The sequence below is a fragment of the Lotus japonicus genome, chromosome 3 (genome assembly GCF_012489685.1).
Source record: "Lotus japonicus ecotype B-129 chromosome 3, LjGifu_v1.2".
In the NCBI taxonomy this organism is placed as follows: Eukaryota; Viridiplantae; Streptophyta; class Magnoliopsida; order Fabales; family Fabaceae; genus Lotus; species Lotus japonicus.
The window spans coordinates 59,309,467-59,328,282 of NC_080043.1; the positions used below are offsets into that span (position 1 = coordinate 59,309,467).

General features: G+C 42.8%; 2 protein-coding genes across 2 annotated transcripts; one reads left to right on the forward strand and one right to left on the reverse strand.

Moving 5' to 3' along the window:
- Positions 1–12,649: 12,649 nt before the first annotated feature.
- LOC130744334 (UDP-glycosyltransferase 92A1) lies at positions 12,650–14,466 on the forward strand. The gene has a single exon (XM_057596523.1). It carries the CDS (start codon positions 12,762–12,764, stop codon positions 14,214–14,216), a length of 1,455 nt encoding a protein of 484 aa, XP_057452506.1. The 5' UTR covers positions 12,650–12,761; the 3' UTR covers positions 14,217–14,466.
- Positions 14,467–14,582: 116 nt separating this feature from the next.
- LOC130744335 (uncharacterized) lies at positions 14,583–15,769 on the reverse strand. Its single transcript, XM_057596524.1, has 2 exons — positions 15,259–15,769; positions 14,583–15,097 (listed from the first exon to the last, which is right to left on the reverse strand). The coding sequence occupies exons 1-2, from the start codon at positions 15,583–15,585 to the stop codon at positions 15,053–15,055; spliced, it is 372 nt and encodes a 123-aa protein (XP_057452507.1). The 5' UTR covers positions 15,586–15,769; the 3' UTR covers positions 14,583–15,052.
- Between the last annotated feature and the right edge of the window lie 3,047 nt (positions 15,770–18,816).

Below are 18,816 nucleotides of genomic sequence, written 5' to 3' on the forward strand. Positions count from 1 at the left end.
CTGCGACGCAAAACCCTCAAAATTCTCTCTTCTTATTTCATGTTCCACTAATAAAATTGTTTTTAAAATTGTAGTATGTAACTAAAAATTAATCATGTAGGATTGTAATTTATATTCATATTTATTTATTTATTTGACGTGATATAATTTTATTAGTGTGACAGAGAAAGATAATCATATTTCTATCTTTTTTAAATACGACTATAGACACGATTATTTGTCGGATAACATTGTCACCCTCCCCCCCCCACCCCACCCCATATCTCCCTTCTCAACTTATGTTTTTGTCTGTTTAGGATCTTCACAACCCTTCCTTTTCTCTTTATGTTCTCAGAACAACCAGATTGACCCCGGTTGGTGCTAGCGAAGCTATAATTTAGACTTCGCTGATAGCTGCACAGTTTGCAACCTCAACAGAGCGGATTAGTTGAAAGCACTGATTATAAAGGGAGCTAAAAGTTCTCTCCGCTAAAAAATCAATTGATTTTGGGGGTGTTATAAACTTTTGTATGACATTTTCTCTATATATGTATTTGAATGCAACATAGATTAAGCAGAAAGAAAACTTTGTATCTCATCCTTTTTTCTCTCAAAGAAAATTCAATAAACAGATAATCTTAATCCAAATGGCACTTACAAACAGGATTATAAAATTATAATGTGAGTTTTTTTTTTGATAGGCAAAGAAATGCATTATTGGAAGTACAAGGGGTACTTAACCCATAATACAACAAAGAGAGACTAGAAGAAAAAATAAAAGCATGAAATTAGTCATGTAAAACTACCCCACACCGAACTGATACAATACATGTCAAACTACCCTTACAAAACACAAAAACACATGACAGACCCCAACACAAGCACCATTGGCACGTCCAAAATAACAAAATCATGCATCCCAATTCCACTAACAAAGCTGAACCATGAAACCAAAATTCATGACAGTACAAGGCTAGTGGCGCTCCAGCTCCTGCAAACAAATAATGGGGTGTGTAGACCATTCAAATAGAGAGCAGCTAAGATTCCCTGTCTTGTGCTTTATCCAAGTCCAAGATCTCCATTTAATCACTTCCACAATTGTAGGAATATTCAACACCCCATTCCTGAAAATAAGCTCATTCCTCATCAACCAAATTGACCACACCACCGCAAGCCAAATTGAATCGGCACCCCTCTATTGTTTCTGACCCCAACCAAAATGAAATTGCAGCAAGTGATCTCTTGGATTCATGGGCAACACTGTACAGGTGCCCAACCACCGATAGCATTCCCGCCAAATATCCAACGACACCGAACAAGAGAACAAAAGATGAGCAGTTGATTCCACCTCCAAGGAGCAAAGCTTACAAATTGTTTCATCTTGAGACTGTAATACCTTACGCTTCCATAAATTCCAAAGACAAGGAATTCGATCCAATAGAAGCCTCCACGAAAACGCCTTCACATTGGATGGTGTCGCTGATTGGTGTCGCTGATTTCCAAACCCGGGCAAAGATATGATCAGGAGGTTCTAGTACCGGTGCCTGCAAAAAAGAATAAAAAGAGTTAACTGTAAACCCACCGTGCCTGGGAGCCAACACCATTTATCAGGCACCCCCTCCATGAGACTAATACTCCCCACTTCATCAAGCATCATAGTTAACCACTGCAACTCCCGCCCCAACAGAGGCCTTCTCCATCTCAAATTCCACCTCCAACTCCCATCAACCCATTCACAACAATTTTGTACGCTTTCATATTTAAGCCTGGACAAATTATACAATCTATAATGTGAGTAATACAACAAGCTTAGCTCAAAATCTTCAATGCGACTTACAATAATGTGTACTGAGTAATGGACCCGAGATATGGGCCTCTCTGCCTTATTTGTTAGGCTTTGTACCTTGGACAAAACAAAAAAATTGATTTCCTGGACCAAGTTCGTGATAGTCGCGGATTGTATAAACATTATTTTTAGGCTTAGTTCCATTTTGGGCCCCTGATCTTTCAAAAATGAGCGATCGGGGGCCCCCGTGTTTAAACGTAGCGGTCAGGCACCCCAACGTTTCAAAAACGTGCGTTCCAAGCCCTTCTGTTAAGTGTTGTTTGTTTGACCAAACAGAGCCAGTGACGTGGCTTTTCTTTTTCATTCTTAATTTCACTTTGGGCCCCTGATCTTTCAAAAATGAGCGATCGAGGCCCCCCGTGTTTAAACGTAGCGGTCAGGCACCCCAACGTTTCAAAAACGTGCGTTCCAAGCCCTTCTGTTAAGTGCTGTTTGTTTGACCAAACAGAGCCAGTGACGTGACTTTTCTTTTTCATTCTTAATTCCACTTTGGGCCCCTGATCTTTCAAAAATGAGCGATCGGGGCCCCCCCGTGTTTAAACGTAGCGGTCAGGCACCCCAACGTTTCAAAAACGTGCGTTCCAAGCCCTTTTGTTAACTGTCGTTTGTTTGACCAAACGAAGCCAGTGACTTTTCTTTTTCATTTCAACATTATCTTTTTTACTCAAAAATTCCCCTCCCAATTCACAAACACGATTGCCCCCAATTTTCACCCTAATTTCATCCTAATTTAACACGAGAAGAGAGATTTAGAGGATAGAATTTGTGCGGCTGAATTCGGATGAAATTAGGGTAAAAATTGGGGCAATTGTGTTTGTGAATTGGAGGGTAATTTTTGGGTAAAAAAGATAATGTTAAAATGAAAAAGAAAAGCCACGTCACTGGCTCTGTTTGGTCAAACAAACGACACTTAACAGAAGGGCTTGGAACGCACGTTTTTGAAACGTTGGGGTGCCTGACCGCTACGTTTAAACACGGGGGGCCCCGATCGCTCATTTTTGAAAGATCAGGGGCCCAAAGTGGAATTAAGAATGAAAAAGAAAAACCACGTCACTTGCTCCGTTTGGTCAAACAAACGACACTAAACAGAAGGGCTTGGAACGCACGTTTTTGAAACGTTGGGGTGTCTGACCGCTACGTTTAAACACGGGGGGCCCCGATCGCTCATTTTTAAAAGATCAGGGGCCCAAAGTGGAATTAAGCCTTATTTTTATGTTGTTCCGTGCTAGAACATAGAGAGGGAAGGTAGTACCCAAAGTGTGAGGAAAGTGATGTGAATGCTTAGAGAGAGAAACTCTAACTGCTTAGAGAGAGAAAATATAACTGAATTTCAATGCTATTAATTCTCAAATGAGCTAAGAGTCTCTTACAATTGGTCTTCCCCTCCTATTTATAGAGGTGGAGTTGGGCTTCGGGATGAGAGGCTCAAGGTCATGGCGTGTCCTATGCCCAAGGTCAGGTCTCCTGGGCGAGGGACCCTGGGGTCTCGCCCAGTCCACAAGTCCACAAGACACCGAGCTCGAAGCATGAGAGCTAAGTGTGTCTTTAAGCAAGAAACAAGGCGATAGCCCTAGGGATGCCGACTAAAACTTCAAAACTTTAAATTTAGAAATGAAAAACGATGGCCAACATGGCCTGATAAATAAAGCCTTTTGCAATCGACACTTTGGACCTTCAGCTGCGCCCTCTTCTTCCGGGCGACCCCAATCCACAAGCAGGCTTGTGGCGGCGACTTTTAGTCCACCCGCCTCAGCTTAGTTATGCACGTGCCTTGAATCGTGACACTCTGTCGTGTGTTGTGTCCATCCCGCGCGTCGAGCCCTGAAGTGACGCCAGGGTCAGTGAATCCATAGAATCTCAACCGCTACCTTTGACATGTCCCTTCTAGTCACGTCACAACTTTGACAATTTGAATTTTGAGCAATCGGCAGCAACCGTTGCAGCTTTTCATTTAATGCGTCTTTCTCACTCCCCAGAATTTCGCAACTGCAATCATGTTATTTCCTGACGTCATGGGGCACAACCTCTCTTTTTCCTCCACATCTCTCGGTAACCGTCCACAACTTCTTCCTACACGTTCCCTTTTGCACGTCACTCCCCGCTTATAACAGCATTATCTCACTAACCCCTTTCGTTCTTTTACGATTACGAACCTTTGCTTCTTCACCCTTACGCGAACTTGTCCAGTGTCAAAATTACCTTTATTCCTTGCAATCCCTCTACAATGACTCCAAAACGCCAGACCAAAAGTTCCAAACGTAATGTCGTCGCTGCCACCCCTCTCCGATGCGTTCCTCCTGTTCTCCCGCCCCCTCCAGGAGGCATTCCTCTTGAAGAAAAAGACGTCATTGCCTTCCGAACGAGGACTTGGAAATCTTTAAGTGCTCCCGCCGCGAGGGCTTTGCCCGCCGGGACAATGCCTAACCAACGGTCAAGTTTGGAAAAAGAATCGTCCATTTGGGAGATTTCCACAGAATCCGGCGGATTTTGTCATGAGAAACCTCTTGACAAGCTTTTGTATGTCAGTGCCTGCTCACCCCTTGAACGCCCTTGGCTTCGACCCAAAGACGACTCCGTGGGTGCTCCTCACTTCTTTTACGTGTATGGGTATATGTTCACAAATTTGAGGATTAAATTTCCTTTTTTCCCTTTTATCTGCTCCGTTCTTCACAATATCAATGTGGCTCCTAGTCAACTTCATCCCAACAGTTGGGCCTTCCTCCGGTGTTTCGAAATTCTCTACGACGCAATTCACCAGGAACCTGAACCTTCGACCTTCTTTTATTTCTATCGCGTATCTGTCCAGCCCTCCCCGCAGCGCAGCTGGGTTTCCCGGGAAGCTAGGTTTGGTCGTCAGCGCTTCAACCCTATCTGGCCTAGCATCACCGTCGATTTAGCCCGGAAATTCTTCAGGGTTGTGGTGTCCCACGAATATCCTGAGGTTTTCACACACAGAGATGGCATCGCTCGATTTCCTTTCTACTGGACTCAGGGCGCGCGCCAAATAATCGACCCGTCTGAGGACTCCCTCACTCCTGAACACAAGGCTGTCATCGACTTTCTGGCCCGTCTCGCCGTTTCAGACTGCTCTCGCGTGATTGGTAAATCTTCCTCTTCTACCCCTCTCGTTCTTTCTATTGTCCACCAGCTTACCTTTTTTTTTTAGGACAAACTCACCGTGCCGATGAGGAGCTTCTGGCGGCCTTTGAGAAGAAAAATAACGTATCCTTTCCCCCTCGAATAAATTTGAAAGGCGACAAGGCGTCTCTGTTGAGAATCCAGGCGAGCGGAAAACGACCCCTTGGCGAGGAGGATCCTCGCCCTTCCCCGAAAAGGTTGAATTCCAACGAGCCTTCATGGGCGATTCCAGCCCAACACGGCCTTGTCGACGGCTCACTTTCCCGTCTAATAGTTATTTCGTCGCCGCTTGGTCTAAACCTGACGTCTTCCGCCAATGCCCATCCTCCACCTGCTCATACTTCCACCCCCTCCTCAGGGTCTGTGAGTCGGGGATTCCCGTATTCTTTAACTTTGACATCAGCCCAAATGGCGCGAATAGATAAAGTTGTTAAGCAGCGTGGTTTGGATAATGTCTCTGAAGGGGCTGTGGCGGGAGTGCTCCACGCGTTCCACTACTATAGGTGCTCCGCCCAGGATGCTGACGAATTACGATCCGAAGTGGCGCGCCTCCGCGCTCTCAATTCTCAACTTGCTGAGGATCGCGAAGTGCTCGCCGCTCAACTGATCGCCAAGGAAAACTCCTTTTCCAAAGAGTTAGCCGAGCAGTCCGCTCCTGCTGAAGTTAGCTTAGAATTTCGAGATAGGAGGATTTCTGAATTGGAGAAAACTCTTGCAGAGCTGCGGCAGGAGGCACAGATAGAATCGAGCGCGAAAGCAGACCAAATAGCTTTGACGGAGGCCGACCTTGAAAACCTTCGATCTGAACTGGCGAAGAAAGATGATCTTCTGTCCTCAGCGAAGACTCAAGCCCATCTTGACGCGAAGGCCGAAGAAAGATGGAGGTCAGAAGCTGCTGTTTCTGCCGTTTCTGAGCGCGTCCGAGGCTTCTTCCTCGCCAAAGCCCAAGTCAAACATCTCCATCCTCTGATTGATCTCAACCAGATGGGGGCATTTAAGAGGGTTACACCCATAGGATTGGTCGGGCTCGACGATCCTCCAGGCTTCGTCGCCGAGCGTTTCCTGACGGAAGAACACGCAAAGCCAACTCAAAATGTTAGGAGTCCTTAGGCATCCGGAGGATCCCAACGTTTACGACCTGACCAACAAGCTGCTGGGAATGGATTTGAGTCCAAAGATGGACGCTATCCTCAGAAATTTCCTCTGCTTCGTGGAAGAGATTCAAGAGCTCTGCCGGCGGGAGCTAGATCTGCTGGAGGAGATAGGAGCAGTGAAAACAGCTCTGGAGACGGCGGAAGAAGGTCCTGAGAAGCAGGAGCTGAGCCGAAGACTGTGCAACCTAGAGTACAAGCAATACTGTTTGGATCATGAGATGACAGAGCAACGCAAAGAATGTAGGAAAATGAGAAGAGATCCTTCCTTTTGAATGTATAAAGTCAAATATTTGAATAAAAGTTTTGTTTCCTGAATTGTTTTGACGTGCATCATTATTAATCACACGAGCAAACAAATAACCGAGTTAGTAAATCGTCACGACACAAACAGATAAATGAATGAATAAATGAATAATTAAATGAGTGAAGGATAGTTAAGCGGGCGAGGCGGGCGGCCCGCTACTTATCTTCGCCTTTCGTTGATCGCCGTTTAGCACGTGTTTTCAGTGCTAGTCTCCCAGTTTTGCGTGAGTAATTTTCGAGAGTGTGCTACGTATAACTATGACTTTCGCTCGGTAGTTTACCGAGGCTTTTGTTCGCACCAATATTTCCCGTAAGAGCATGTGCGGCCCTTCCAGCCTTATTAGGTGGGGACTTACAGTTGCTCGGGGCCCAATGGCCAAATGAGTTTACCCGAGACTTTTAGCCTAGTTAAAAAATGCTTCCCGCGTTTCAGGAAGACTCGACTCGCCCAAATTTTGGGGAGGTTATTTGGATAAGGAGCTTTATTCGCGCACGCCGCCAATGGGTGGCGACGGGAAGCTCATCCGCACACGTCGCTTGCAGGGGCTACGGTCAGCGCCGGACTTTCTGGAGTGATCCCCAGACATCAAGGTCATGTTGGGATCGCCACCTACAGGGAATTTTTCCCACTAGGCTGTCGTCTCAGTTTGATAGTTAGGAGTATTGCTAAGAATATCCTTTTGTATTTGATTTGTTTAAATTTTTACATCGAGGGATGCCTCGTTAAAAAACTCCTGTGTCGGAGAAAAAGAGTGCATCTTTATTTTGGTCCTTGCTTTTTGGTCTCCTTTTCAATCAGAGTATTACTCCCAGCATCCTGTCTTCCTCGCCTTCTTTGCCTTCTCTGCCGTGGCGAGGGATCTGTCCTTGTCCTTCCTCGCGATTGGCTGGCCGAGCTGACTTCGTTGGTCTTCTGTCCCCATCCCTTTGTTGCTCGCCCTCCCTCTTGTTACCTCTTCCTTCTGCTCTTTTCTTTCCTTCATTCCGGTTTGACGATGAGTTTCCCCCTTTCCTGCCTTCCGAGGGGGCCAAGCAAATGCAGGCGGCTCCCCACAAACAGTTCCTCTTTCCCCGCAATTGAAGAGGTCAACGTTATCTTCTACTAGTTCACTCAAGCGTTGTTATTGTTCCTTGGTGAGTCTGGGCTCGATTGTCAGTATTCCTCTACTGGTAGCGTTCATGTCCCAATTCTCGTCATACCACTCATTATCTTTCTGAGCGTAGATCTTGCCTTCCCTTACCCTACAGGATTCTTCACCCTGATTCCTCCCCTTCCTTTCATCGCTGCCGCTCTGGCTCTGTGCTCCCAAACGCTCTTGTTCGCCTTCACTGCCTTCAGACGTCCCAATCTCGTGGCACCTGTGCCCGTCGCCAGCTCCTTTTCTGTCATACAGGTTGAGGCAATGGCTATGGAACTTCCTCGCCCCCTTTTGGTCTACTGCCAGTTTCCCTATCCTTCGGCAAAGTAGGGGATACTTTACCGCAAGGTGGGCCGTAGATATCACTGCATGGAGGCAATTTAAGGTACCTCGCCCTATGATGACGTTATAAGCTGTCGCGACTTGTAGGACCAGATATTTTATCCTCAAGAGCTCGGCGTCCTCGCCCACTCCGAAAACTGTATCCAACTCTACGTAGCCACGTACCTGAACTTGCTTCCCGGAGAAACCTGCCAAACTTCCCGTGTATGGCTTTAAATCTTTGTCCGTCAGCCCCATCTGTCTGAATGCGTCCTCATAGATTATATCTGCCGAGCTGCCCTGGTCTAAAAGCACCCTCTGTACATTGAAACCTTTTATTCTTACCATTACTACTAACGGATCGTCCGTATGGGTCTTGATTCCCTCGAAATCCGCGGCCGATATCACTATGTCTGGATGTGGGCACCCAAATGGTCCTGGATACACCTGTACCGATGCTGTCGCCCCCACTATTTCCCGGCCAGCCGCCGATACGTCGTTGCAAACTTCTAAACCTCCAGCGATTGTGTTCGTTGCTTCAACCGTTCCTCCACCCTCGCTGCTATCAGCTTCTTCAAATTCCTTCCCCTTCGCCTTTTGCGGCCGTTTCGCCCTGATCAGCTACCTGATTCGATCCTTCAGCATGAAATAGTCGGTGGTGTTATGGCCCTCTAAGTTGTGATACTCACACCACCCCAGCGGATTCCTCGCCTCGCTTCTGGGGTCCTTCCTGCGCTCGCCGACTCTGTTCATGTTCTGAATTTCCGCTTCGAGAAGTAACTTTGCTAACTCCTTGTTTGAGCATCCCTGCGACCTCATTCGCTGGCTTACCCTCGCTTCTCGGCGAGGGCACCAGTGCTTTCTATCCCTCGTTTTCGGGCGGAGTAGCTGTCCTTTATTCTTCTTTATGAACCGGCCAGCTTCCCCAAACCTCTGCTCGCGACTTGCTTCCTTGTCTTGTATCCTTTTCCTTGCCAGCGACACCTTTGCCGCTCGCTCGCCCTTCCTCTTGTGCGCTTCAATTTCCTCTTTTAAGATGTAGTCCTACGCTCGGGCGCGGACTTCCACCATTGAGCATGCCAGCTCCCTACTCAGCACGCAATAAAATTCTCCCCGGGACAAACCGCCTTTGAAAGCGCACACGCACACGCGTGGCTGCAATTCCTCGAACCTCGCGGATATGGCACTATATCGTTTCACATATTATTTCAAGGTTTCACGTTCCTCATACCGAATATCAAACAGATCCTCGATCGTTCTCGCAGAGAAATGGTCAAGGAATTTTGATGAGAAATCGCAGAACTTAGTTATGGATCCTGGAGGCAAATTCGTGAACCATTCCTTTGTCGCGCCTCGAAACGTTGATGGAAGCATCCTGCATTTCACAACGTCGAAAACCGCGTACTTCGCCATCTTCGCATCAAAACGAGACAGATGATCCTTTGGACTGGTTTGTCCGTCGTACGCCTCCAACACGAGGTCCGTCATGCCGTCCGGTACAGTCACCTCTCGTACTGCCGTCGAGAAAGGCTTGGTTCCGGCCGTAGCCGCAGCTTCCTTCTCCTCTTGATTCCACTGCCAGAGGTGATAGTACCTCAAATGCTCCTGTAAACACTCATTTTGCATCTTCAAGTCGCCACTTAGCGCTCGACGTGCTTCTGCACAGCGATTTCTATCGCTCCTTGCGGTGTGCGGGGAAGAGACGTCGTTGCCACGTCGTTGGCGAGGCGTCTTCATCAAACTTCGCTAATGAAAACGAAAATTCCGCCAAAAACCTTCGAATTACGGAGAATCTCTTGGAGGATCGAACTTTTCGAAATCAAATCGCAATAACCCTAGAACCAAGTCCGAATGAGGAGAATCGTACAAAAAAGCAAGCTTCACTCCACTGAATCACAATCCACATAGTCTGGGAATAGAAATCTACCGATCCCCACAGACGGTGCCAAATGTTCCGTGCTAGAACATAGAGAGGGAAGGTAGTACCCAAAGTGTGAGGAAAGTGATGTGAATTCTTAGAGAGAGAAACTCTAACCGCTTAGAGCGAGAAAATATAACTAAATTTCAATGCTATTATTTCTCAAATGAGCTAAGAGTCCCTTACAATTGGTCTTCCTCTCCTATTTATAGAGGTGGAGTTGGGCTTCGAGAAGGGAGGCCCAAGGTCATGGCGTGTCCTACGCCCAAGGTCAGGTCTCTTGGGCGAGGGACCCTGGGGTCTCGCCCAGTCCATATGTTATGTTAACTGATTTAATGCTTACGTTTAAAAAAAATGACTAATTTAATCAATTGATTTTAATTTTATAACCATAACTCAAAATTAAAATTTTCATTTAACTCATTAAGGGACCTTCCAACACTTTATTTAGTTTATGAGAGAATGAGGAAAGTGAGAAGATGAGGGAAAGAAATGAGAAATATAGTAAATTTTGTATGGTGTTTGGTATGAATAAATAAAGAAAATTAGAGAAGAAAGAAAGTTATTTTTTATGTCTAAAGGCAATTTTGTCAAATGTAGTGTTTGACCCAGCTTCTTTTTAACTTTTAAGTAAAAGTTGGGCCAAAAACAATTTTTAATAAGATCTTAAAAATTAAGTTACCTTTTTTTTTACAAAGAAATATAAAAATGTAACTTTTAAGGAAAAAGTTAAAAAAGTGAGTTTTTTTCTAATAAGCTGTTGAGACTTGAGAGTAACCCTTATTCTACGTTGCAAGTTGCAACACCTTCTTCTTTTAGCTGCGCAAGACTCTATCGTTCTCTTCTCTAATATGTTTCTCGTGTACGGGCTGTGTTCATCGTTGTTTTTCTTGTGAGTGTGGCTTTTTTTCTTGGTTTTTGATTTTTCATTGTTGGTGATAGGTGTTCGCCTAGTTCTATAGGAATTATTTGGATGATACATGTTTCATATTAGTTTTTGATTTGAAAGTTTCTTAGATCAAAGTTTTACTGAGATTTGTCACGTACCAAGAATTATTAAAAGCTTTTGTGAGTGGGGCTGTTTTCTGTTTCATTGTTTCAATGGATTATTTGGTAGATTGGAAAGCAATGAGAGAGGAAAAAAGAAAGAGAAATATACCAAACAACTTTTAACTTAAAAGTAGTTTTTAAGCTATTTAAAAATAAAAACTGACAAACAGTTTCTGTCTTTTTTTTAAATCTCTTAATTTGAGCTTAAACTTAAAAGTAACTTAAAAGCTACAAAAGCTGGGCGAAACGCTTAAACAATTTTCTAACAGCTTGATGAAGAGACATTTTTAGTTGTTTTGAACCTCTATGAAATGTGTGTAAACTAGAAAGAAAGAAAAATAAACTCACGCACTTACTCATTTTTTCTCATTTTGGTGATACCACAAAAAGGTGGTGGGTCTCACCTATGTGACTCCCCCTCCTACCTCCCACCAATGGTTAGTTTACTATGTGTCTCTTTCCTACCGTTCTCTTTGCTAATTCTTTGGAATCGAAGCTATTGGAAATTACTTGAAGTAAACATTGAGTAAAAGGTTTAGGAGGTTTTAAAATATTTTAACATTATAAGTTAGATTTTCTAAAGATACACGTTTTTACTCAAAGCAGACGTTAAGATTGTTCTTATAATTGCTGGAATACTCAACTCAAAAAGAATATGTGGTCCTCACACTTTTCTATCCTAAATTCCTAATGACTCACGTATGAACATGACATGACGTTAGCCCACAGGCATTTGTTTCTCTTGGTTTAAATTATCTTGTTTCTCTTGGTTAACAAGGTGCATGCAGCCTCTTGGCTCTTACTGAAAAATGGAAAAAAATACTTTTATCTCGTTAATTACTTTTATCTTTATACTTTTATCTAGAGACACCTGTTATCATTAATTATTCCTCCCTCCCTTTTTTTTGAAAGACCCTCCCTTTCTTTTTAATGGATGAAGAATAATTGATTTATATTTATCTACCATTTTAAAATTAGCATAATATTCCTTTCTCATGTATCAAAAAAAATTAGCATAATATTGACTATTATTTATTAACCATATTCTTATCTTTTCCTAATAAATCAATAAGAAAATTATAATTAAAAATGTATTACAAAAAATTAAAATATATTTAAATGAATGATCATTCTATCATAAAAAGTAAAAACATCTAATTGTATTTCTTAATCTATTTGTTATTCATTATTCAAATAAATTGTAAAAAGGAAACAAAGTTTTTTTATTTTTCCATGAAAGAACTTTCCCTTCTCCATTTATAAGGAAAGACATAAAAATTAATAAATGACTAGTCAAAGACTCATTGAGATTGTTGACCATAAAGAAAAAGTATCTTGAATAAAATCAAATAAGAAGACTAGAAGAGTGGAGCCAAAACTCAATTTGAGACTTGCTTAAGTCTTACCAAGTCTTTCACAAAAGTCTTATTTTTATGGGGTTGGAATAACTTTATCACAATTTTTTTAATAAATCAATTGGATTCTCATGATCTTCGGCGGTAGATATCTTGAGAAGATAAAAAATATATCAATTAAATTACTTATAAATAAATAAAAAATATGAAAATTTTAATCCACTTATTTTAAATATAATTGATAAGATTAAGGAGATTTTTCAAAATTTACCTTTTTTTGTTTTGAACAATTTTTTTAAAGACATTCGTCTTAAGTCACGGTCTCTCAGCTCTTACTAGAAGCTATCATTCCACAATTTTTTTATTAGCTAAACTTGAGGTCCATTAAACTGTGAGTAATTTGGTAGAACCCCACATGAATGAATTCTAATAAGACAATTTGAAAGATAGTTTCAAAGTGATTAAAGTCATCAAAATGGAGGATTCCAAGATGTATAAGAAAACAAGAACCACAGGCAACAAACTGTGACCTTTCTTCTCTGTATCTCAGCAGCAACAATGACACAACAACAGAGAAAACATTCCATAGTCCTATTCCCTTTCATGGCACAAGGCCACATAATCCCCTACTTAGCCTTAGCCCTCCACCTTGAAAAAACAAAGAACTACAACATCACCATTCTCAACACCTCTCTCAACATCAAAAAACTCAGAACCTCTCTCCCACCACACTCCTCCATCAACCTCCTTGAAATCCCCTTCGACAGCACCCACCACGGCCTCCCTCCGAACACTGAGAACACCGACGCCGTCCCCTACAACCTCGTTCTTCCACTCCTCCAAGCCTCAGCTTCACTCCAACCCTCATTCAAGCAAATCATCAAACACCTCATCGACAACCAGCTGGAAGAAGAAGAAAAACTCTGCATCATCGCCGACTTCTTCTTCGGCTGGACCGCCACCGTGGCCAGAGAATTGGGCGTGTTTCACGTCATCTTCAGTGGTAGCAGCGGCTATGGCTTGGCCTGCTACTTCTCCCTCTGGGTTAACCTCCCCCACCGCCGCGTCGACTCCGATCACTTCCCGTTGCCGGATTTTCCAGAAGCTGGTCAAATTCACCGCACGCAGCTACCCAGCAACATCGCAGAAGCTGACGGTGAAGACGCGTGGTCCCTGTTCCAAATCTCGAACATTTCCAACTGGGTCAACTCGGATGGGTTTCTGTTCAACACGGTGGCGGACTTTGACTCTATGGGTCTCCGCTACGTCGCGCGGAAGCTGAACCGGCCGGCATGGGCGATCGGACCGGTGCTCCTCTCCACCGGAAGTGGTTCTCGCGGGAAAGGCGGTGGAATCAGCCCGGAGCTTTGCCGGAAATGGCTTGACACGAAGCCTTCGAATTCGGTTCTGTTTGTGAGTTTCGGATCGATGAACACGATCTCTGCTTCACAGATGATGCAGTTGGCAACGGCGTTGGATCGTAGCGGGAGAAATTTCATCTGGGTCGTGCGGCCACCGATCGGTTTCGACATAAACTCGGAGTTCCGAGCAGAAGAATGGTTGCCGGAAGGGTTTCTGGGGAGGGTTGCGAAGAAGGGGTTGGTGGTTCACGATTGGGCACCGCAGGTGGAGATTCTGTCACACGGGGCAGTTTCCGCGTTTCTGAGTCACTGTGGGTGGAACTCGGTGCTGGAATCGCTGAGTCACGGCGTGCCGATTCTCGGGTGGCCGATGGCGGCGGAGCAATTTTTCAACTGCAAGATGTTGGAGGAAGAGCTTGGTGTTTGTGTGGAGGTTGCGAGAGGGAAGAGGTGTGAGGTTAGGCATGAGGATCTGGTGGAGAAGATTGAATTGGTGATGAATGAGGCTGAGAGTGGAGTGAAGATTAGGAAGAATGCTGGAAACATCAGAGAGATGATAAGGGACGCTGTGAGAGATGAAGATGGTTATAAGGGTTCTTCTGTTAGGGCCATTGATGAGTTCTTATCAGCTGCTATGTCACTGAATGAATAATTTAAAATAGTTGACTTATAAATTATAAATTCTTAAGGATATTTCACTCACATCACTAAGTATTGTTTCCATTGAGCATTGCTTGTGGATTTCACTGCTCTTGGGTAATTTGATGTAGAATATTAGTGCTTTGTTTTGTTTTGTTTTGTTTTTTGAATAGAATATTAGTGCTTTGTTGATTCTCATGTCTGTTGGCTTTATGTACATCACCTATTTGATGAAATGAAACAAATGCTAAGCCATTGCAATATGCACAGGTTGTGGTTGGGAGGGTTACCGGCAATGGCAATGATTTTGGGTACCCACCTCATAGTCATAGGTGTAGTCATTAATTGGTACTAATGTTTTGCTTCTTTTAAATATTGAATGGCTTATTAGCACCTTTGGTCCCCCAGATTTCACAAATGTACAAACGAAGTTCCCCAAGTTTAAAAATAGCATTCTGGTAACCCGATGTTAGGCTCCGTCAACAATTTTGGTCCCTGCCAATTTTCGTCCAAAAACTAACGTTTTTTGGCTGATGTGGACTTTTTTTTAATGAGTTGGCATGACATTAGGAGAGAGACTGATATTAGGATTAAAAAATAAAAAATAACAAAATATTAATTCTTAATCCCTTCTCTTCATCTTATCTTCACCATCTTCATCTGCAACCTAATCCATCATTCTTCATCCTCAACTTCAACCAAAATTCAAAAAATTTGAAAACCCAGATCTGAAAATAGCAATAAAAATCGAAATTTGGGAATGAAAAACAGAAACAAAACTCTCTCTCCATTAATCAATTCCTTCTTCTCAATCTCTCCCAAACCTGAACACCAGTAAAGGGAGGCTCCTCATCTTCCATAAATCTTCATTTCATTTACTCCAGAAACCACCACCTTCACTAACACACAAAAAACCATTCAACAAATGGGAACTATGTACCAAAAATAACAAATGGGAACTGAAGACTAGAGTTTTTGTGGGCATTGGTTGAAGATTGATTTGTCTTTTGATTTCCTCTCCTCTCTCAATGCATCTTTCAAAAACATTAATTCACCTGAAATGCAGAGGTTTCAACCACCACGAGCCACCGAACCACATACACATTCATACGAAACAGAACCCACCACCATGAACAACTCAACCAGCCGGATCTGTTTTCCCGTAGGCTGCAACCAGAACAGAGCATCGATAGGCCAAGACCAGCGCCAAATTCACCACCTGCAGAGCCTTCTTCTCCGACGATCCATGCTCTGCTGCTGCCAACTTCTGTGTGACTAGAGGGTGAGAAGATCGAAGCTCCGCTGCAGCCTTCTTCTCTCACGATCCATGCTCCTGCTGCACCGCGGAAGCCGCCATCCTGGATCCTTTGCGAAGCCTCCATTGCGGGCTAGGGAACCTCGCAGATTTCACTCATGCAGCGCCGCACCGGGTTGTCGCCATGACCTCCATCGATCCCAAGTCTCGCTCACTCTCTCACTCTCAATTTCCTCTGTGTCTAGAAGCTTCAATTTTTTATTTTTATTTTGGAGATGAAATTTTTTGGACTTTTAGGGTCTGGGAATTAATCACATGTCCAGATTCCAGAAGCTTCAATTTTGCAATATGAGGAAGGGGACAATCACGTGCAGCTCACATGGGACATGGGTCCACTCTCTGACTCTCTCTCCTAATGTCATGCTAACTCATTAAAAAAAAGTCCACATCATCTAAAAACGTTAGTTTTTGGACGGAAAACTGGCGAGGAACCAAAACCGTTGACGGAGCCTAACGTCGGGGTACCAGAATGCTATTTTTAAACATGGGGGACTCCATTTGCACATTGTTGAAACGTGAGAGACCAAAAGTGCTAATAAGCCATATTGAATTCAAAATTATTTCCAAAAGACAATGGTATAACAAATGGACAAGGTGATTTATGATGGTAGAAATTTCATAACTGGCACACTCAGTTTGGAGGGTCTAGACTCTAGATAGTACCCTGCTCGTATTGGAATTTGCATATCAAGTGTTGGACTAGTAAAGAAGGCCAAAACAGTTCCATGGACTTGCACTGATGTTGCTACTTGCTAGGAGAAGATTGGGGCATGGAGTAGTTTCATCGTGGAAAATGTTAAGGTTCGAATTTGTACACAGAAAATAAATTTGGCCCCGTTTGTTACACCGTATTAGGCATGATAGTATAAGCTTATACAGTATATTATTGGCTTATGCATCAATCCTCTCTTATACATTAAAATGATGGATTATTTAATCTACCCTATAGGATAGATAAGACATGATAAGAGTGTGATGTATAAACTACTTGAATGTATTTAATCAAGCGCCACTACCACCATCGCCATTGCCCTCTACCACCATCGTTGATACCGTCATCGCTATCGCCACTACTACCGCCATCGTTGCCGCCACTACCGCCACCACCACTACCGCCACCGCCACCACCACCACCACCATCGTTGATATCATCATCGTTATCTTGACTACCACCACCACCATCGCCGCCACCGCCCTCCACCAACACTGTCACCACCACCCTCCACCACTGCCACCACCGCCGCTGCCACCACCACCGCCGCCACCCCCCTGCACCACCACCGCCCTCCACCACTATCGCCGCCACCACCACTGCCACCGTCATTGATACCGTCATTGTTATCTTCACTGCCGCCGCCACTACCACCCTCCACCACCACCACCACCGCCGCCACCACCATTATCGCCACCATGGCACCACTCTCCACCGTCGCCGCCACCACTGCCACCATTATCACCTTCCAATGCCACCCATATTGTCGATTGTCACCAAATTATACAATGTATGACCAAACGCTGTATAGTATTAAATTTTTTTCAGGCCTTATTCTATCAGGTCTAATACAATCAGGTCTTATACTATCAGACCTTATACTATACAGCATATCAAATGGGCCCTTAACACAATATTAAAGCCCTTTATGCCTAGCAAAGGTACCAAATAGCAGACAAAAAATAAATAAATTCGTGTAAATATTATTTTTTGACACAACATCATTTTTTTTGGAGTAAAATACACTCACCCCCCTCAAGATTTGCAAGAATGACACTCCACCCCATTCTTTTTAAAAATCTACACTCCACCCCATTTTTTATAAAGGCAAAATTTAGTGACGAAAACAAATTCGTCACTACTAAAAACTAATTACTAATTAGTAAAAATTTAAATAAATTTAATGCATATACACTATCATACATTAATTTATGAAAATAATTTTACTGAATTAAATTTAAAAAAACCATCCACTCTGTCTGTTAAGTCCACGTCCCATCTATCTCCAAATCATATTTCTCACCACAAACGGCCACCACCAAGCTTTTACTCCCTTTAACACGGCTCCACTATCCCACAATGTGAAACCCCATGGCACCACCATGTCTCAAAGTTTTGTTGCGACCTGAACCCCAGAACGTGAATCGCACATCCCTAAAGCCACTTGTTCAACTACTTCTTGTGAATTTCACCCCTTTAAGTTGTGAGCGAACGCTCTGTTGGTCTAAGATATTGTTGGATTTTGTTAAAAACGATGCTCCACCGCCTCGTTGGGTTCTAATAACCTCAGATCCACTTCATATTTTCATAATTTTGTTTCTCTATTTTCTTCACACATTTGTGTTGCTTTTTTGGCCTACAACCCAATTTTGAAAATTGGAGGTATAATTATTTTGATTAAAATTGAATTATTACCAAATATGAAAACACAGGCATGTTTCACTATGTTCGAGATATGGTTTGTAAATCGGGCAGGTGTGCTATTGCATAATTTGCATTGTGAATTTACAGAGGAAAAGCGCGATTGAGAAAATGAGGAGGATTGTGATGCTTTCATTTTTAAATTTATTGGATTATATTGATTTTTTTTTTGAAATTATTGATTAACAATTTAAATAATAACTAATTATTAATGAAGAATATTTTTCATCACTAAATTTGCCTCTATATAAAATGGGGTGAGGTGTAGATTTTAGATAAGAATGAGGTGGAGTGTAATTCTAACAAACCTTAAGGGGGTGAGTCTACTTTACTCTTTTTTTTTCATTATTCTTTCATAAGGAAGAAGTCACACTTTATTTATTATGCTTAACAATCTATCAGTTATCCTTCAATGATTTCTTTCTCCTTTATGCTATGCAATATACATCTTGAATCATCTACCTAAGTTGAGAACTAATATATGCCTCTACTTCTTTCAGAATCTTGATATTTTGCTTTTGACAGATTACAAATTCACAATTCATGTAAATATAATTCTTGACACACCAGAATAAAGACAATTCTTAACATTTGATACTTCATATGAGCCACCATATATTTTATAGTTAGTTTAGGAACATCACTATCTTCTTTAAATACACACTTAATGATGAATAATCATCCTTGCATGCTTGCAGCCGATATCTCATATTTCTCATCATCATAGAAGGGTGGTTCACCAGCTATGTTTTGTTGAGTTTTTAATCAATGAATGTAGATAAAAAAAATTGTACTTTGAAGAAGATAAATTTATTTGAGAAAATACATAAAGGGAATATAATTTTTTTTTTTTTTTACATCGGAAGATTGACAGAAAAACAAACG